Source organism: Lampris incognitus, chromosome 6 (genome assembly GCF_029633865.1).
Source record: "Lampris incognitus isolate fLamInc1 chromosome 6, fLamInc1.hap2, whole genome shotgun sequence".
NCBI classification, from domain to species: domain Eukaryota; kingdom Metazoa; phylum Chordata; class Actinopteri; order Lampriformes; family Lampridae; genus Lampris; species Lampris incognitus.
In genome coordinates, this window is record NC_079216.1 from 56,722,526 (window position 1) to 56,743,891 (window position 21,366).

Genomic DNA, 21,366 nt, shown 5'->3' on the forward strand with positions numbered 1-21,366 from the left:
ATAGAATATTTAAATATGTGGCCATGAAAGAGCACTATTTTTCCCAAATGGAGATGTCTTTGTCTTTCTGCTGGACACGTGTAATTTAGGAGTATACAAAAGTGAAAAAACTAAGCAAAAAACAGGGTCAGTTTGGCATTTCCTTAGCCGGGTAGGGATCTGTGTGTTTCTGGGTTTCCTGTGTGTTACTGGAGAATTCCTAAGTGGGTCTAATAGAACTAGCTGGCTGCACGCAGTAAACTGGGTCACTACTGAATTAAACACCGTTGCTGGTACCTTTACTGCTGCTTCACCAGAAAAGGATCTGTTAGAAATAGTAGTGACCATGAAATAAGAATAAACAGCGAGGGCCCAGAAAGAGGTCCCCGCTGAGCACTGCTATGCCTCACATCTGCAAACTAAAGCCATTTGCAGTGGAGATTCCCTCTTGCTTTCAATTTGCACGTGCAGAATGATGATGTGAGGGAGTTTAAAAGGAGAAAGGATGAAAGGGACGGAGAGACAAAACAGAAGAAAGGATAGAGAGGAAGTGAGGCGGCAGGGACCCCGAGAGTGCTGTTGATACCATAGTTATTACGAAGCTCCCAGCAGTTTTTGGTTTACTTGTTTGTCTGTGTCGAAAACACAATGAGGGCATTTCTCATGAGTGGTCCCGGTGGTCACAACTGGAGCCGATGCGAGGAACTGAAATTCTCAGAGTCGCCGCTGTATGTGTGTCAGCCCAGTGAAATTATACAGAAACGCTCGCACTCCTACTCTTGAACAGATAGAGGAAAAAGAAACGCTGCTGCAATAAATAGATGTATATGTATACTGCTGTAGAATGACTACTTTACAGTATGTGCATGTGTTACTCTAGTCCAGCAACAGAGGAAATAGCCTGAATAGTCTAAATAATAGAGCTTGTGCATTCAAATCATCTCCCCGTGAGACTGCAGCCCCTCCCTCCCTTTTAAGTTCCCAGAGCTCTGCAGTGGTCCCATTGCCCATTCTGCTTTGTCCAGTCATGCACACTCAAGGACAAACACAGTCGGGTCAGGGCGAATTAATATTTGATATGTTGGTCGACTTTTTACAGTGGGACAGATAGACAGACACGCAGACAGGCAGAATGCCAGACAGACGAGCACAAAAGCAGGCAGATAATGGGAAGGATTTATTCGTACCAAAACAATAACCACTGCACACTGGTGCTGACGTGAATCCGCTGGTCACGCCACATAAAAGGAGGCTGTATAGTGACGCTAGAATACAATCAGAACCGTCCGGGATTATTTTGTTGTGTTTTGTTGGAGTGCTGACGGCTAAGTCTGCAGCACAAAAGCTAATTTTGTCATTCACTGTGAAAATTAGACTTGATTTGATAAAATTATTCATGAATGTCGAAAAAATTGAAATAAAAGATCTGATATGATTCATGGAGCTGTGTTTGTCATTAGTTATTACAACTTTGGTTTTAGTTGTAGAATCTTTTCCCTGTAGCTCTTCGTCAATAACTGATTATTTACAGTATCACATCATACCACTCGGACATACACATATATACTGTATATGGTACTTACGGTACATCCATAGACACAGACATACATACATACACTGGGTTGTTACAGAGTAACTAAATGCCAGACCATTTTAGTGGGTTTGTTGACATCTACAGGTTAAAAACCATCTAAATGTCAAAAACATACCAGGCTGGTCTTGGTACTCTTTGGTGTTAGCATAGCAGGATAAACACAGCTGCAGATAATAACATTTATAATGGAGCTGTTGGATGAACCAGCATTGACAGTACTATTGACAATCATTAGAGCTGACTCTGCCTGTCTGTCAATTCTGATAGGTGTGCTGGTGCACTTAAATCAAACAGATCCATTATTAATGTTATTAGCTGCAGCTGTGTTTATCCTGCTATGCTAACATCACAGAGTACCAAGACCAACCTGCTATGTTCTCCCACTCCCCCCATTTTTTCCCCAATTGTACCCGTCCAATTACCCCACTCTCCAAGCACCCCGGTCGCTGCTCCTACCCTTCTGCAGATCTGGGGGGGGGCTGCAGACTACCACATGTTTCCTATGGAAGCATGGAATCACCAGCTGCTTCTTTTCACCTGACAGTGAGGAGTTTCGCCAGGGGGCTGTAGCGCATGGGAGGATCATGCTATTCCCCCGAGTTCCCCCGCCCCTCGATCCGGTGCCCCGACCGACCGACCAGAAAAGGGGCTAGTGCAGCAACCACGACACATACATACCCGCATCCGGCTTCCCACCCGTAGACACTGCCAGTTGTTTCTGTAGGGACGCCCGACCAAGCCAGAGGTAACATGGGGATCCGAACTGGTGATCCCTGTGTTGATTAGGGATGCCCCCCGAAACCCGGTTCTAAACGGGAACCGGTTCTAAATTAGTAAAAACCGGAGCATTTTTAAGATCCGACGTTTTCGGTTCTGCTATCGGTAGTCGGTAGGTACTCGAGAACTCATGGAGTGAGATTTTAAACGTCGCGAACATAATCTTGTTTGCCGTTTTCTCCATCTCTCTGTCTTTCTCTCTTACTGCGCGAGGGGCGGGGCAGTGCTGTGCTCCACACACTCGCTGACACACGCGCAGACCGATCTGCTCAAGTGCTCATCATGGCGGAAAGAACTAAACGTTCAAAAGTTTGGGTATATTTTTCAAAAGTCGATGACAACAACGCTCGTTGCCACAAGTGCAACAAATCATTTGCCAGTAAGGGTGGCAATACAAGCAATCTGTCGAAACATCTTTTGTCGAAACATGGTATTAATCTGCAGAAATGCGGAGTTTTCCACTGCTTTGCTCGTAGTGTTCCATCCACATCCACTGCAGGTAAGCCGTATGAGCCATAGATATGGAGTTAGCTAGGCTAATAACGAATTATTACGAATAGGCCAATAAATAAAATATAATTGCTTAGCTAATTGTTTAGCTACAAATATATAAGCCATAGATACGGAGTTAGCTAGGCTAATAACGAATTATTACAAATAGGCCAATAAATAAAATATAATTGCTTAGCTAATTGTTTAGCTACAAATATATAAGCCATAGATACGGAGTTAGCTAGGCTAATAACGAATTATTACAAATAGGCCAATAAATAAAATATAATTGCTTAGCTAATTGTTTAGCTACAAATATATAAGCCATAGATACGGAGTTAGCTAGGATAATAACGAATTATTACAAATAGGCCAATAAATAAAATATAATTGCTTAGCTAATTGTTTAGCTACAAATGTATAAGCCATAGATACGGAGTTAGCTAGGCTAATAGCCGGGGACACTATAAGTCAGGAGAGATCACGACTCCTGCCGGAGAAGGCAGAGATGTTGATTTTTCTGCAGAAGAACTGTTAGGATAATGTTCTTGTTTGTTTGAACTTCCGTTAGCCTTTTGCTGTAAAAAATTATTTTTAATATTTTTTTTTTCTTTATCTTTATCTACTTTTATTTTTTATCTTATTTGTTGTTGTTGAATGTTGATTATAAAGTCTATAATTCAGACGCATTTAAAACGTTGCTGCTGCTGTTGCTGCTGAATACATAATATTTGTTTATATTTATATAAAGTTATATAATAGAATAATAAAGCAATGTCGATTCTGTTCTTAATTAAGTGTCTTTTTTTCTTGCATAATAATCAAAAAGAACCGATAAGAGTATCGATAAAGTACCGAACCGATAAGCAGTACCGATAAGAGTAGTAGTATCGATAAAATCCTAACGATACCCATCCCTAGTGTCGATAGGCAACGGAAGAGACCGCCACGCCACCTGGACACCCCATTTAGATGGTTTTTAACCTGTAGATGTCAGCAAGCTTATTAAGATGGGCCAGGGTTAAGTTACTCCTTAACTACCTTAATTTGTGAATCTATTATCCCATTGTCAAACTTGCCCACGTGGCATCTAGTGCATGCCTATTCAAACTGGAATAGAGAACCCTCTTCTGATGCTCTATTTGAAGTTTCTCTCATTTTTTACTTCAGCAGAATTGAGGGTTTTAAGATAATCCTGAATAGCAGATAGACAGCCATGCAAAATGTGGACATATATATATATTAAGAGCAAAATATTAATTCTTAATATTGCCGGATACCAGCGAACACCTTCAGAGGTCTTGTGGAGTCCATGCCTCGACAGTTCAGGGCTGTTTTGGCGACACGAGGGGGACCTACACCATATTAGGCAGGTGGTTTTAATGTGTGTGTGTGTTTGTGTGTGTGTATATATATATATATATATAGAGAGAGAGAGAGAGAGAGAGCGTTTTTTTCCCCCGAAACCGTCAATGATGTTGATAGAAGTGCTCAACTAATGAGGAGCAGAATATCAATACAGATGCAGGAAAAAAAGTTTTAATACATAGCAGTACAAGCCTGTTTCATGCGTTGTGCACTCATCAGCAGCTGACATCAGCAGCTGATGAGTGCACGATGCACGAAACAGGCTTGTACTGCTATGTATTAAAACTTTTTTTCCTGCATCTGTATTGATATATATACGTGTGTGTGTGTGTAGAGAATGGATTTCATTGTATGCACGTACAGTGGCAATGAAAATATCTTCATTTTCTTCTTCTTCTACTGTGTCCACTAATGATTGGATCACCGTTGAATTAATTTTGCATTAAAAAAAAATTAAGTCATTTAGCTCGAGTATTGAATAGGATATTATCAGATGATATTGACTCAGTAGCTCAGAAGAGGGAACATGGTACATACACATAGACTTGCATTCTACTTTTTTCATTCATGGTTCTCTGTGTGACAGCTTGATTAACAGTTTCTGTTTTGATGGATCTGAAACCCCGTTGTTGTTGTGTTGTTACCCAAATCGATGAGACAGAAACACCGTGGGGGGGAGACGACAGGAAAACAGGATTGGGCTTCAACTTCTGGTTTGTACCAGACAAGGGGAGCCGGCTGGCTTGATTTCACAGCAGCTTGAGGAAGCGCTCGGCGCTCTGCGTTGAAGGCAGTGATCAGAACGGGACCGTTGGAGGTAGATGTAGGAACGATGGCAGCAGGGCACCACAGCCACCAGGCTGCTTTAGATATACACAAAGAAACGCTTCGTCGCAAACAAAAACTCAGGCAAAACGTTGTTCGTCATAAGCGAACCGGATTATTGTTTCAGTGACCCGAGCTGTTTAATGCTCGAAAACTCAAAGGCAGAGGGAGGCCTGCTTTAAAATCTCAGCTCTTGCTGATATTTGGGTCAGACTAAACTATTAGGTGGCACGGTGGTGCAGTGGTTAGCGCGGTCGCCTCACAGCAAGACCCCAGGAAGAATAGTCGCTGCTGAGGCATTGATTAATGGGGATCTGGAAAAAAAAAAGAAGGTCCTGGGTTCAAACTCCAGGATAGTCCAACCTTGGGGGTCGTCTCGGGTCGTCCTCTGTGTGGAGTTTGCATGTTCTCCCCGTGTCTGCGTGGGTTTCCTCCGGGTGCTCGGGTTTCCTCCCACAGTCCAAAGACATGTAGGTTAGATGAATCAGCCATACTAAATTGTCCCTAAGTGTGTGTGTGTGTGTGTGTGTGTGTCTCTCTCTCGGCCCTGTGATGGCCTGGCGGCCTGTCCAGGGTGTCTCCCCACCTGCCACCCAGTGACTGCTGGGATAGGCTCCAGCATCCCCGCGACCCTAAGTAGGATAAGCAGTTTGGACAGTGGATGGATGTAAACTATTGTAGCTGATTGTGTGTTGATATGTTTTTGGTTTTGTTTTTGTTTTTTTTGCTTTTATTTCGCGGCAGTAGGGAAATTTGTCAAGAGAAGTGCAATTGCAAATAGTTATGGTTTCATTTACAGTTTAATCTGGACGCACCGACATCCCTTTTTCGCTGCTGATACGGATTGCGAGTACCGATCTTAAAGTGTCGGGCAATACAGAGTACCAATCCAGTCCATTACTTTTACTTAACAGTGTGGACTTGGACAATAAGTTTGGTGTCAGTGGGAAAATTATTGTTTTTTTTTTTTTTTTAGACCATTAAAGAAATACAGCACGCAATAAACCTTCTCTACATGGCCGATGTACTTCGTGTTAATAGGGTTACGCTCTCCCCATTTTCCACAATATTAAAAACTTGCTGTTGCAGGGGCGTCTCGGTAGCGTCGTGGTGTATTCTGCTGCCTACCAACACTGGGATTGCTGGTTCGAATCCCTGTGTTACCTTTGGCTTAGCCGGGCGTCCCTACAGACACAATTGGCCATGTCTGCGGGTGGGAAGCTGGATGGCGGTATGTGTCCTGATCGCTGCACTAGCGCCTCCTCTGGTCGGTCGAGGCGCCTGTTCAGGGGGAAGGGGGAACTGGGGGGAATAGCGTGATCCTCCCACGCGCTACGTCCCCCTGGCGAAACTCCTCACTGTCAGGTGAAAAGAAGCAGCTGGCGACTCCACATGTATCAGAGGAGGCATGTGGTAGCCTGCAGCCCTCCCCGGATCGGCAGAGGGGGTGGAGCAGCGACTGGGACGGCTCGGAAGAGTGGGGTGATTGGCCAACAACAATTTGGGAGAAAAGGGGGGGGAGAAACTTTCTGTTGCCCTCAATTTTGTCTGTGATAACTAATTTTGTGTTTCAGTTTAGCATATGGTCTCATTGAGGCGGCACGGGACGCAGTGGTTAGCACGGTCGCCTCACAGCAAGAAGGTCCTGGCTTCGAGCCCTGGGGTAGTCCAACCTTGGGGGTCGTCCCGGGTCATCCTGTGTGTGGAGTTTGCATGTTCTCCCCGTGTCTGTGTGGGTTTCCTCCGGGTGCTCGTGTTTCCTCCCACAGTCCAAAGACATGTAGGTCAGGTGAATTGGCCGTACTAAATTGCCCCTAGGTGTGAATGAATGTGTGTGTGTGTGTGTGTGTGTGTGTGTGTGTGTGGGCCTTGTGTGATGGTCCGGCGGCCTGTCCAGGGTGTCTCCCCGCCTGCCGCCCAGTGACTGCTGGGATAGGCTCCAGCATCCCCGCAACCCTGAGAGCAGGATAAGTGGTTCGGATGATGGATGGATGGATGGATGGATGGATGGATGGATGAAGTGTAGCATATAACACAATACAGTTGTTTTCATTGGCATATCTTTATGTTTCCGTTGTCAGATGACTGCACAACTGTAACGCCGTGATTTGATTGAGGGCCATAAAACACTAACAGCTCTGAATCTCTGTTAGCCAGTTAGTGTTTCGTGACCTTCGATCCAGCTACTCCGTAGCTGTGCTGCCGCCTGACAACAGAGACACAAAGATATGCCATCGACAATTACTGTAGCGTGTTGTGCGCTGTTGAAGCAGAAAACAAGTTATGGCAGACAGACGTGAAGGTGACAGTAAAAGTTGCCGTTTTAACAGCGCGGGCGGTGAGGAGGAGCGATCTTTAACGTAGGGGTGGGAGGGTCAGTCTCTTGTTTTCTTGCAGTATGTCCCCTGACAGGAGGTGGTGTTAGATAGATGTAGTTAGATGGAGGTTCAGGTCAGGGCTGAGGGAGCACACGCAGGCATTAAACGTTAGTGAAAACAGTGGATTGTTCTCACAAATATGTGTGTGTGTGTGTGTGTGTGTGTGTGTGTGTGTGTGTGTGTGTGTGTGTGTGTCTTTCAGATGACGGCAAGCTGTCTCTGGATGAGTTCCAGGCGTTCTTCTCTGATGGCACACTGAACGAGGAAGAGCTGGAGAAGCTGTTTCACACCATCGACTCTGACAACACCAGGTCAGCCCCTCCACCGTCTTTAAGTGTGGGTGTCTGGGTGTGTGTGTGTGTGTACAGTATTCTCATTAGTGGAAGAGTAGAGGCATGAAATAAATCTCCATATGTGTGTGTGTACGTGTGTGTGTGTGTGTGTGTGTGTGTGTGTGAGCTTGCTGCCTCCACCATGGCTTCTGTTTTCAGTCATATTTAACCTTTAATCACGGAAATGCAGAGAAGCCTGCAGCTGTTGTTCTCCATGCTCTGCTACCTCACTGCTTCATCACCCTGCTCTGTGTGTGTGTGTGTGTGTGTGTGTGTGTGTGTGTGTGTGTGTGTGTGTGTGTGTCCATCCATCTGTGTTTGTGTGTCCATCCGTCTGTGTGTGTGTGTGTGTTTGTGTGTGTCTGTGTGTGTGTGTGTGTGTGTGTGTGTGTTTTTGTACTTCTGTCTTTGTGAGGACCATTTCGACCATTAGAGTGATACATTTTTGAAAATTGAGGACTTTTTAGCCGGTCCTCACTTCTTTCAGGGTCTGTTTTCGGGTTAGGACGCCAAGGAGGGGTCCTCACAAAGGTAGAAGTGTGTGTGTGTGTGTGTGTGTGTGTGTGTGTGTGTGTGTGTGTGTGTGTATGTGCGTGCCTGTGCATGTGTTCTTGTGCTTACCTCTTTCTGAGGACCCATCCATCCATTATCCAAACCGCTTATCCTGCTCTCAGGGTCGCGGGGATGCTGGAGTCTATCGCAGCAGTCACTGGGCGGCAGGCGGGAAGACACCCTGGACAGGCCGCCAGATGACTATTGGAGTGAGACATTTTTGCAAATTGAGGACTTTTTAGCCGGTCCTCACCTCTTTCCGGGTCTATTTTCGGGTTAGGGCGCCAGGGATGGGTCCTCACAAAGGTAGAAGTGTGTGTGGGTGTGTGTGTGTGGTGTCGTACCGCTCCCTGAAATGTGGGCTATGTCATTTATCCTGCAGCAAGGAAATGTCACTTCTCCTTTGAAAGCCCTTTTCATGGAGCACCTTTTGTACCGAAAGCATTTTAAGTAAGTGACATGTTCGACCTGAAACAACAGAACCAGAGGATAAAAGGAAAAGACATAAGAAAAACAGGAAGGTAGAGAGAGAGAGAAGCGGTACAAATAAAGTTCAAAGTCAATTACCTGTTTCTCTTTTTTTCTCATATCTTCTTCTTCCCCTGTCGTTGTCCGGCCGTCGCCATGGTGCAGGTCAGCCCGGTTCTTGGGGGTGATGAACTCTTTATTGCTGCTGATGCCGCTTGTCATATTTCAGTTTGAGCGTTTCTCGTTTACTCGGCGGTCCGTCAGTAGATCTTCTTAATCAGCGCTGACTCCCTGTAATGGGGATCAGGGCTGTGAATCAGCGGGATCCGAACGATCGCTGGCTTCGCACAGCACGCCAGTTACTCGTGGAGCCTGCCCGACCTGGACGGGAAGGAAACGGAGCCGAGTTAAAAATGGCCCGGCGAATGATGTAAAATTGAATTAGGTTTTAATATATTTAAGCCTCACACAAGGCCAGGTCATTACCGGCGGTTTTTTATTTATCTGTACAAATTAAAATCAATGTAGTAACTGGAGTGTGTGAGAGTTGATGTCAACTGTTTTTTTTTCTTTTCTTTTTTTGCTGTGTTGGGTTTTTGGAAATTGTCCCTGTCCATAAATTTAACTGTGCAGTGGACGCAGACCGGAAAAGATTTGCTCCCAAAGTTGGTCGGCTCATTACAGCTAAGTGGAGTCTACAGTTGGATGCCAGACGTCGGCGCTATCACGTGACCACAGACAAGTTTATTGATTGGTCAGAGCAAGAGCCGAACGGAATGATGGCATAAGCGTTTCCCGTCAGAGCAGGAAGTTGATGGATGGGGAGGAGGGATGGAAGGAGGCAGAGATGGAGTGCTCTCCTGGTTCCAGTCGTCCCACTATCCATCTCCCTCGCTTCCATTTCTTCCCATCCACCGTTCTCTCCTCTCTATTTGTGGGTTTTCCTTCTCCCTCTTCTTCGCCGCTGAGGTCTTTTCTTTTTCATCCCTTTTGTCCTGTTTTCCTCCCCATCATTCCCGCTTTTTTTTTTTTTTTTTTTTGCCCATGCCTTGTCTCACCTGACCTCTCGTCATTCCTAATCCGTACCTGTCCTCATCCCAGATTCGTACCCATCTGATGCTGTTTCTTTATTGCTTTGTGTCTTTCCTCCTTTTGTTGCTGTCTATCTTTCTTTTTCTCTCTCTCTCTCTCTCTCTCTCTCTCTCTCTCTCTCTCTCTCTCTCTCTCTCTCTCTCTGTCTGTCTTGCTCTCTCTTAACTCTGATGTGCTTTCTCTCTGTATATACACACCAGACACATTTGTTTTTCACTTTTTCCTCAACAGTGTCTCTCTCTCTCTCTCTCTCTCTCTCTCTCTCTCTCTCTCTCTCTCTCTCTCTCTCTCTCTCTCTCTCTCTCTCTCTCTCTCTCTCTCTCTCTCTCTCTCTCTCTCTCTCTCTCTCTCTCTCTCTCTCTCTCCCTCCCTCCCTCCCTCCCTCCCTCCCTCCCTCCCTCTCCCCCCCATCTATGCCCAGTCACTCAGTTTGTCCTTCATCCCAACCTGGCTTTATCTGTGGCTACTAGCTGGTGCCGCTCTCTATCACCATTCCTAAACATTTTCTGTCTCCCCTGCTGTTGCTCCCGCTTTTTTCCTTCTTCTTGTCATTCCTTCTTTCTTTGTTCGTCCAGTCCCAAACCCCCCCGTCCCCATCCGTCTCCCCTGTAGTCCGTCAACTGGGGAAGCACTTGAGAACTTCAGAGATGTGTAGTTTGTGCTTCTTTGTGCCGGTGACAGATTCACTGCCAAATGAGTCCCGATGCAGTGAAATGAAAGTGAGTGATGGCAGCAGGTTTATTTTGATTTCCTGTCAAGAGTCTTGTTAGATGGCTCCCTGCCTGCCAGCTGCAGTGTGTGTGTGTGTGTGTGTGTGTGTGTGTGTGTGTGTGTGTGTGTGTGTGTGAGGGGATAGTCTGGTTCATGTGTATGCGTGTGTACACATGTGTCAGTCTGTCTTTCAGCTGGACTGCCTGTGGATTTGAGAAGGTGAGTGAGACAGAAAGAGAGAGAGAGAGACTGAGACTGTTCATGCAAGAGCCTTTCCTCTATTTCTGACCCTACTCTTTTCCATCCTCTGCCTCCTTTCCTTTCCTCCTTCCTACCTTCCTTCCTTCCTGCCTCCTGTCCTCCCTGCTGCTCCTGTGCTGTGCTGTACTGTGGTGTCACAGTAACGTTGACACAAAGGAGCTCTGTGGTAAGTAGTTCACACTTGCAACACATGAACCATGTTGTCGCTGGTCTCTCCTTGCCTTGATCGTCACCCTTGTTTCGCTGTAATCTGTTCACTTTGTTTAAAATTCAGTCAGATCGTAGTCATATTAAACTGCTGTCCAACTCGGCACCACAAACTAGTGCACTTCCTCCCAAAGTTCAATAAGTGTTGTAATGATGTCGCTTTGTGTGTGTTTGTGTAGACTACTTCGCAAAGCACATGGGAGATTATGAGGGAGTTCTGGCCTCCCTGGAGACTCTCAACCTTTCCATCCTTAAAGCCATGGACTTCACCAAGAAGGTACGTGTGTGTGTGTGTGTGTGTGTGTGTGTGTGTGTGTGTGTGTGTGTGTGTGTGTGTTCTCCTGGCCCGCCACCTTGCTGTGGTGGAGAAGCTTGCATGTACTAATGATCCTAAGACCTATGCTGTCCGGAGCTTGGCTCCTGGTGGGGTCACCCAAGGCGGACAGGTCAAGGGGGAGGTTCCAGATGAACCGCGAGCCAACAAAGACCTCAACGGAGGAACTGGTGGAAGATGTCTCCAGGTCACAATGGCAGTGAAGGCAGATGAAGGCTGCAACAGAGGGTGGTCCCCGATCGTCTTGGTTCTCCATGCCATTTGACTCTGGCCACCCCCTGCCAAGGACCTTTTGGTGGCTGCAGGCGCATCAGCCACTCCACGTGAAATGTCATGCGCAGGCGTCCTCCCATTATGTGGCTCCAGGATCAGCCTCTACACCCACCTGAAGACCCAGAGGGACCCAGAGGGAGGATGGTCATACTCAACCCCGAGTGACCGCTGATGATGATGGTGTGTGTGTGTGTGTGTGTGTGTGTGTACATTGTTTATTGTTTTTTAAATCTACATTAGCTAAGCATCTGATTCATGTTTATCTGGACTACCTTAGTTCCGACCTTTCTCTACCCAGAGAGATTTATGAAAGCTTTCTTGGCCCACTGGCTCCTACATAGCACACCGTCAATAATATGTTAGTCACTGAGTCAGGGATAACCAGTAAATACCTCATCTTACATTGTTTGTCTACTTGATAGGAATAGATGCAGTAAAAGTTTCTGCATTCTGCATCTCACATGATGCATTCCACATGCTTTCAGCAAATATTGAATATTATTATTGTATTGTGCAGCATGATGGCGCAATGGTTAGCGCGGTCGCCTGACAGCAAAAAGGTCATGGGTTTGAACCCAGGGTTGTCCAACATTGGGGGTCATCCCAGGTCGTCCTCTGTGTGGCATTTGCATTTTCTCTCCGTGTCTGCGTGGGTTTCCTCCGGGTGCTCCGGTTTCCTCTCACAGTCCAAAGACATGTAGGTCAGGTGAATCGGGCATACTAAATTGTCCCTAGGTGTGAATGTGTGTGTGTGTGTGTGTGGGGGGGGGGGGGTCCTGTGATGGACTGGCGGCCTGTCCAGGGTGTCTCCCCACCTGTCGCCCAATGACTGCTGGGATAAGCTGCAGCATCCCCGCGACCCCAATTGGGATAAGCGGCTTGGATAATGGATGGATGGGTGGATTATTGTATCGTGATATGCTGTCGAAGTGCACAGGTAAATAAATAACCCTATATATACTATATATATATTACGTAGTAATTATGATAGATGCAACCAAAAGTCTTTGGCACCAAATAGGGGACATTGGAAATGTAATAGCCGCTGTCAGTTTGTCACATTGATCTGAGACCTACACTTGCACATCCACCAACCTCTACGCATTCTGCATAGTCACTCTGCATTTTGAGACCAAAATACACGACTACGAGTTGATAGTCCATAATACGCAAAAGAGCTGCCTTTAAGATAAATGCTTGGCCGCTCTGATGGCCGAGCGGACTAAACAGCCGTTCTTGCAACCCGCTCGTCATGTGGCTGGGAGGTTCGTATCCCAGACTCGCCGTAACCGGTCACGGCCAGAGCGTCCACGGGGTAAGGCATTCATTAGGACCCCTTACCCGAGGGATAGTGGGTGTAGTGTTCGGGGACTCGTCGTTCTCCAGCGACCCCTCTGGCCCATCCGGGCGCCTGCAGCCAAGCAACCGAAAGCATTCTCCCTACGTCTCCTTTGCGGCCTGAAGGAAATGCAATCCATGCAAGGCTTCAGCGTGTAAAATAGCGAGAGCAGCGACACGAGTTTGAAGGAAGCTGGTGTTACGACTATCTCCTTCCTGTGGAAACGTGAGCCAAGGAAGTTATTCAACAAGAGTTCCGGCCATATGCCATTAGGTTAATCGGATGGGATAAGGGGAAAAACTAAAAACATTTTTTATTTTTTTAATGCTTGAGTGATTTTAGGCCTCCATAAAACTTTTCAGTTTATTTTGGGCTTTAAACTGATTTTTTTTTTTTTTTTACCCGATGCAAGCCCACTAACATGGTAAACAGTCATGAATCCCAATGACTGGCGGTTTTGTTTTTTGATTTCAGTGTTCAATAGATAAGTGTTTTTTCACAATGTACTGTGTGATGTCTTTTTTTTCAGCGTGTACTTTTGGCACGTACGCAAACAAAAAAAAATGTTTGTATACGCGCACACGCAAAAAGGACTACTCATTTTTATTCTTCAGGGTTGGCAGGTCTGCAGCTGTAATCAAAATCAGTAGCTCCAGCATTTCAAATATGAATTCATTCCTCCACTTGCAAACATAAATACTAAGTTTTTAAATTTCTCTCCACCCCACCTGCAATATATTATTCAATGCTAGAAGGCCATTCCATTGAAGGCCACAAATGACCTGGTGGGCTGAGTTCAATTTCAACAAAAATGGCTAAATATCCCCCCCCACCCACCCATTTTTGCTGTATTTGTTGACTTTGCCATCATAGGTGCGGTGTTTTATTCCAGAATGTATCTGTTTAGAAAGAAAATTACTGTTAGAATCACATCTTTGTAAAGACCATCGGAAAAGCGTGGGCAGACCTTGTAATAGTCTGAATGGCGGGCGTTAACAGAGGTTTTCAGTTCAGTCTGTGCCGTCTGAATGAGCTCCCCATCAAAACCTGGTTGCTTTTCTGAAACATGAAGGGAGAGAAATGTATATTTTTGTGGGTCTGACCATCAACCACTGGGTGGAAGCAGGGCTGTATGTTGGCGAGAATGTGGCGATACGATACGTATCACGATACAGGGGTTACGGTTCAATTTATGGCGATATATTGCGATACTGTAAGAAAGGCGATATATTGTGATTTCATAGGCCTGTGTTCTCTGTGCTTATGCTACTTCCTGTCTCAGTTTGCATTGTTGGGTTGGAGTGGAAGAGTCAAATGGCTGAAGATAGATTACAACACTGTTATCTAGCGGTCGTGAGGTTACACACAACACAAAATGTTTGTCACGAACCTTTACATGTAAACAATTAAAGATCGATATAGTGGTTTTGAGAATCGATAGTATCACTAAAGATGATATCGCGATACTCTAGTGTATCAATATTTTCTTACGCCCCCTTAGGTGGAAGTGCGGCGAGATGGTTAGAATATCTTAGAACATAAAACGTGTTGTTGTGGTGTGTGTTTTATTAAATTATTTGGTGATGTGCATGTTGCAAAGTGGTTGTGCGCACATGGTGTGTGTCTCATGCACAGCACAGCATTAGATGCAGACATGAATCTGCGTCCCCGCCGGGGATGTTCACATGCATGTTATGCTTGTGTACTGTATGTTATGTAACTACATTGTATAGCCTTGTGTCACAGCTACCGGCACTGATGTCTTACTGCCAAGTGTGTGTGTGTGTGTGTGTGTGTGTGTGTGTGTGTGTGTGTAAAAGGGAGAGTGTGTGCGTCTGTGTTTGCGCACACAGGATACAGCTAGTCACACTTGTATGTTTGCATTTCAGTTTTTGACAAATGCTTTATATAGAAGCTGTTCCTCTGCCTCGCTCTCATATTCTGTTTGAGCTCTGCTGCTCAGTTCACTGATGTGTATGAGCTTTTGTTTTGTGTGTTTGTGTGTGTATATATGTTTATTTATGAGAAGGCGTGTGTATGTATGTATTATATATATATGTGTGTTTATTTATGAGAAGACTGTGTGTGTGTGTGTGTGTGTGTGTGTGCGTGCATGCGCGCTTGTGTTCACATCTGTGAGTAGCACGCTGATATGTCCGTGTTTCTCCGTATCTCTATCCACCAGCTCTGTCTCTATCGCCAAGTTTCAGATCTCTCTTTCAGCCTCAGGGCGTCCAGCAGTTTGCACACACACACACACACACACACGCACATACTCACACACACATACACACACACACACACACACTCTCACACACACAAACTCGTTTAATCAATTAGTCCAGATCCAGAGTTTCTATCTCAGTCTCTCTTCCTTTCTTCCACTGTGTTCGTTTATCTCTCACCCCCCCCTCCCTCTCTTCCTCCCTCTCCCTCCCTCCCTTACATGGATCCTAATTCCCTCTCTGTGTGTCTGTGTCTAACATAGACATGGATGCACATCCTCAGCCCCGTCTCCGGAGCGGTGCTGTCATTATGGACGGCGTAATGGCAGCACATTTAGTGCGTGTGCAGGACCTCTAACGATCTTGTGTAGAAATTAAACTTGTGAAGGAGCTGGAGTCAAATAGCCATACCCCACACAGCCACTGTTGACTTGTTAAATATTGATGGGGAGAGAGAGAGAGAGAGAGAGAGAGAGAGTGTGTGTGCAAGAGACAGAGAATAGATGGAGGTCAGATTTTTTTTCGCAGAGGTCCAGAGTGGGAGAGAGAGAAAGAGAGAGAGAAGAGAGAAAGAGAGAGAGAAAGGAGAGGGGTTAAAAGAAAGAAAAAAAACCCACACAGGACTGGGTCTAAAATACATTCAGTCATTTAGCAAACACCCATTTTAACATTTTCCTCTATAATCCTGCCAATCCATTATAGTCTTTTGGAAACTCATTATCCTTTTTCTTTTCCTTTTTTTTTTTTGGAAAATGTTTTCCCCTTTTTCTCCCAATTGTACCCAGCCAATTATCCTACTCTTCCGAGCCATCCTGATCTCTGCTTCACCCCCTCTGGCGATCCGGGGAGGGCTGCAGACTACCACATGCCTCCTCTGATACATGTGGAGTCACCAGCCGCTTCTTTTCACCTGACAGTGAGGAGTTTCACCAGGCGGACATAGCACATGGGAGCATGGGCGTAACTTATGGGGGGGTCAGGGGGAACATGTCCCCCTCAATATTTAGAAGATGTGAATTTGTCCCCCCCCCAAAAAATATATCATTAATGATAATGTTAACTCCCTCGCCAAAAAAGGTAAAATAACAACACAGACAGTCAAACTACTTAAAATGTCATTCATACTTGTTTTCCAACAATTTCATACAGCCTGATGCTTGGACCATACCATTTTAACCTTGCCACTGGGATTGCCGACCTCATTGCTGTCTTGCAGTTGCTCCTGACAACCAGGAGACCGGAGCATGAATGATTGTGTAAGCAAGTGTAAGTAACGTAGCTAGCTAGCTTGCTTGACTAGCCCAGTACACCACCCTTTCTTACCTTTGGGGTTTCTGAGTTAGATTTTCTTACGTATTTCCGGATGAATTATAGCTTTATCTAGTTTATGACTTGTGTTTGGGGTTATCAGTTCAGACCCCCTCACGAACTAGCTAGCTAGCTAGCGCTTGCTAACAGTAGCCCCTAGACGTTTATGTTAGCTTAAATGAACTTGAACTGATAATTTCGGGCACATGAGATAACATAATAGGTACATCTACAAACCAATTTGTGCCAAGTGTATACTATTAATTCAAATGCATCTACATTTCCACAATAAATTGATGTAGAAAAAGAGCAAATTGGTGCATACAAATTCACCAGAATGCAGGAAATTAAATGTGTGATGCTCAAAATTTTCAGGGAGAGGACCCCCTAACCCCCCGCTAAATGGGTCCCCCCCCCCAATATTCAAGTGAAACTTACTCCACAGCAGCGGTCGGGAACCTATGGCTCGCGAGCCATATATGGCTCTTCTGGTGACGGCATATGGCTCCCAGACAATTTTGAGTTGAAAAAAATTAAAATAAAAAAAAATCAGTTTGGAACTGATTTTAAAATACTTGTGATATTTCTTAATAATACTGTGTCATTTTAAAGTAAACAGAAATTAGTTTTGAAGATAAATTTCACGGGTCACCCGTGGGTCGGGTCGGGAACCAATGGCTCGCGAGCATGTCCGGGTCATTGTAAAGGTGAAGAAATTAATTTTATCAGATAGCCAACTGGTTTATCCGCTTCAACCCTTGTAACGGAAAAGATAGCGAAAAGAAAAAAAGACGATGATTACCGTGCATTCCAGGCTGCGTGGACAGAGGAATTTGCATTTGTGGAGAGAGCAGGATCTGCGGTATGTCTAATATGCAATGATAAAATTGCATCGATGAAACGGTCAAATATAAAGCGGCACTTCGATACGCACCATGCTTCATTTGCATGGAAATCTGCAGCGGGAGACGGCAGGAAAAGGGCACGCGAGGAGCTACAGCGGAGAGTGCAGACGAGTCAGCAGCAACTACGTGTGTGGACCAAGCAAGGGGACGGGAATTCCGCTAGCTTTGCGGGGGCTTTGGCAATAGTAAGGAATGGAAAGTCATTCACTGATGGCGAGTATGCCAAAACATTCATGCTTGATGTGGCCAGTGAACTGTTTGATGACTTCCCAAATAAAGACAAGATAATAAAACGAATAAAAGACATGCCCCTGTCAGCAAGAACTGTGCACGATCGTAGCATCATGATGGCAAATCAAGTCGAGGAAACACAAATTAAGGAAATAAACGCCGGGACATACTTTTCTCTCGCGTTAGATGAGTCAACAGACGTTAGCCATCTATCTCAGTGCAGTATCATTGCCAGGTATGCTGCAGGTGACACACTGCGTGAGGAAAGCTTGGCTGTTTTGCCAATGACAGGGACAACAAGAGGAGAGGATTTATTCACGTCTTTCATGGAGTTTGCTAAAGAAAAAAAACTACCGATGGATAAACTTATTTCTGTCTGTACTGACGGTGCACCCTGTATGTTGGGGAAGAACAAAGGATTTGTAGCGCTTCTCCGTGAACATGAAAAGAGAGCCATCCTAAGTTTTCATGGCATCCTGCACCAGGAGGCACTTTGCGCTCAGACGTGCGGCCAGGAGCTTGGTGAGGTGATGTCGCTGGTCATTCGAGTGGTCAACTTTATTGTTGCCCGAGCTTTAAATGATCGCCAGTTTAAAGCTCTGTTAAAAGAAGTTGGGAATCATTATCCCAGTCTGCTTTTACACAGCAACGTGCGTTGGTTGTCAAGGGGGAAGGTGCTCAGCCGTTTTGCAGCTTGCCTGAGTGAAATCCGGACTTTTCTTGAAATGAAAGGCGTCAAGCATCCTGAGCTAGACAACACTGACTGGCTCCTGCAGTTTCACTATCTCGTGGACATAACTGGCCATCTGAACCAGCTCAATGTCAAAATGCAAGGTATTGGAAATACAATCTCATCCCTTCAACAAGCAGTGTTTGCATTTGAAAGTAAGCTGGAAGTCTTTCTCAGGGACATTGAAACAGGTCGTCTTCTGCACTTTGAAAGACTGCAACAATTTAGAGATGCATGCTTAGCAAGTGACTCCACTCAACATCTGGATCTCCAGCAGCTAGCTGGCTTTACGTCCAATCTCCTGCAGAGATTCAAAGCACGTTTTGGAGAATTTCGTGCGCGCACTGGTCTTTTCAAGTTCATCACGCATCCACATGAGTGTGCAGTGGACAAAATCGACCTGACATGCATCCCCGGGGTCTCTATCGGAGACTTTGAGCTGGAAGCTGCTGACCTGAAGGCATCAGACATGTGGATGAGTAAGTTCAAGTCACTTAATGGAGAGTTGGAAAGTCTTGTGCGACAGCGAGCAGAGCTGGCGAGGGAACACAAATGGACAGAAATGAAAAATCTTCAACCTGAAGACCAGCTGATTCTTAAAACTTGGAACGAGCTTCCTGTGACATACCACACAATGCAGCGTGTGAGTATTGCCGTATTGACCATGTTTGGCTCTACATATGCATGTGAACAGTCATTCTCGCATATGAGGAACATTAAGACCAACCTACGCTCACGTTTAACTGATGGAAGCCTCAACGCCTGCATGAAGCTCAACCTCACCACGTATGAACCAGACTACAAGGCCATCAGCAAAACCATGCAGCACCAGAAGTCGCATTAAAAGTAAGACATATTTAATTTATTATACGTTAAAAATACTATATGGCTCTCAATGAAATATATTTAGAAATATTTGGCTTTTATGGCTCTCCCAGTCAAAAAGGTTCCTGACCCCTGCTCCACAGCATGGGAGGATCACACTAGTCCCCCCCCAGTTCCCCCTTCCCCCTGAACAGGTGCCCCAACCGACCAGAGGAGGCGCTAGTGCAGCGACCAAGATACGTACCCACATCCGGCTTCCCACCCGCAGACACAGCCAATTGTGTCTGTAGGGGTGCCCGACCAAGCCGGAGGTAACACAGGGATTTGAGTCAGCGTCCCTGTGTTGGTAGGCAACAGAATTGACCGCCACGCCACCCAGCGCCCCTTTCTTTCTTATGCTATCGCTGTCTACTCTTTTCATGCTCATTTTCTACTTCTTTTCCCATCTTTCTATTCTGCTTGTCTCTCTCTCTCCCTCTGTCTCTCTCCCCCTCCTTCCCTCTCCCTCTGTCTCTCTCCCTCCCTCTCTCTCTCAACAAGTTTTGCGCTTGTTAAGTTTTTGATTCTACTTGCATCCTTTTTTTGCAACAACACGCCATGTAAATGAGACACCTGGTAAACGCTTCACATTCCTGCTGGTCCCATTCTTTTTCTTTTTGCACACTGCACTCAGAATCAGTTGTCTTCCTTTCACGGTCTTTTTGAGACTAATTGAAGGTTTGCTGGCATGCGCGTTCACGTTAATAATAAATCAATCTTATATAGCGCTTTTCTAACACTCAAAAGTCGCTTTACAATAAACAGGGTGAAACAAGACAACAGATAAACACAACACAGACATACAGGGTGGATGGGAAGGGGGCGCTACGAGAGGGAGAAGCAGCAGACACACACGACGCCAGCAGTACTCTCCCACTTAGACACATACGAAAGGGCAAGAAAAGCAAAAAACAACGGCACTGTGGGCGTTGATTTTCTGTAGGGGTTTACTCCCGTAGCCTATTCCTCTCCAAAGGTATCCACCAGGCAGTGGCACTATTTAACCCATATCTGGGGGGGGTTCATGGGCATAAGGGAATATCCACACACCGATGGGCCTGCATACCGCATGTCTAGGGGCCAGACCTCCTCCAAGTCTCTTGTAGCTCAGCCAGGGTCCAGGCCTCCAAGGTGTACCCTGTTACCGTGTGTCACCATGAGGAGGTGCTACATAGGGCTTGCTGTTGGAGAGGCTGTGGACTGGCAGGGAGAGACTTACGTGCTCGGCTCTCCTGTTCACATTTCTGCTAGCCAGCGGTGAAGGTTGAGAGTGAGACGTGACAGGCACAGAACACTACACCAACACACCAGACGCTTCACAACAACCCCACTTCTTACACAAGAATGTCAGACACATGAACAAGTTTCACAAACAAGTTGCATTCAACATCCAAGCCGAGATTGTTTCATCCTCCATCCTTATTATCATCTGGCAGACTCTCGTTCTTGTTTTCTAATGCGTCTTTCTTTGGACAAAGAAAATAAATGGATTTAGAGTTGCAAGGGATAATTCATTCCCAGCCCCGTCTTCAGGTCATGGGGGCTGTCACTAACTGCTTTATTTTCCTCAGTGAAAACTACAGAGAGTGCAGAGGTAAGATGCTACCCCGAGTTTGTCATTGTGTTGTTGAAGGTCTCTATACCTGCGCAAAGCGTAAGCTCAAAATTGTTTCTAAAAATGTCCTTGAAGGGAAATACTAGAAGGTCTCCTGATAGGTTTGTATGAGGGGAACCTGCACACCTTTGTAAACTCAGGCAAGAAACACCTCGAAGCAAAAAGAAAGAGGTTGCGAAGCTGATGACACAGGTTTCTCTTGTCGTTTCTTTTACTTCATGTTTTCCTACGCCAAAGGTGCAAAAACCAAAGTGAAGTGTAATAGTGCAAAAAAGAAAAAACATGAGGCGACAGAAAAAAAGAAAGCAAATGTTTGATGCTAGATAGTTAAAGGACTGATGCATTTGCTCCTTTTTTCTTTTACCTGTCAATTCACTTTTTATTTTGTGCATCATCAGCAAGCTTTGTTTTTACAACTTTTATATATGAAAATATGAAGTGAAAGAAACAAGATTTTTACTCGTGACATCAGCTTTGCCATCTCTCTTTTTGCTTCGAGGTGTTTC

General features: G+C 45.5%; 1 protein-coding gene across 1 annotated transcript in view; it reads left to right on the forward strand.

The window, feature by feature from the left end:
* Positions 1–21,366, forward strand: part of necab2 (N-terminal EF-hand calcium binding protein 2) — a 250,842-nt gene that overhangs the window by 58,261 nt on the left and 171,215 nt on the right. Inside the window, exons 3-5 of the mRNA XM_056282242.1 lie at positions 7,616–7,724; positions 10,970–10,995; positions 11,216–11,313. Of these exons, the coding sequence (XP_056138217.1) occupies positions 7,616–7,724; positions 10,970–10,995; positions 11,216–11,313 (233 nt within the window). The remainder of the gene's footprint in view (positions 1–7,615; positions 7,725–10,969; positions 10,996–11,215; positions 11,314–21,366) is intronic.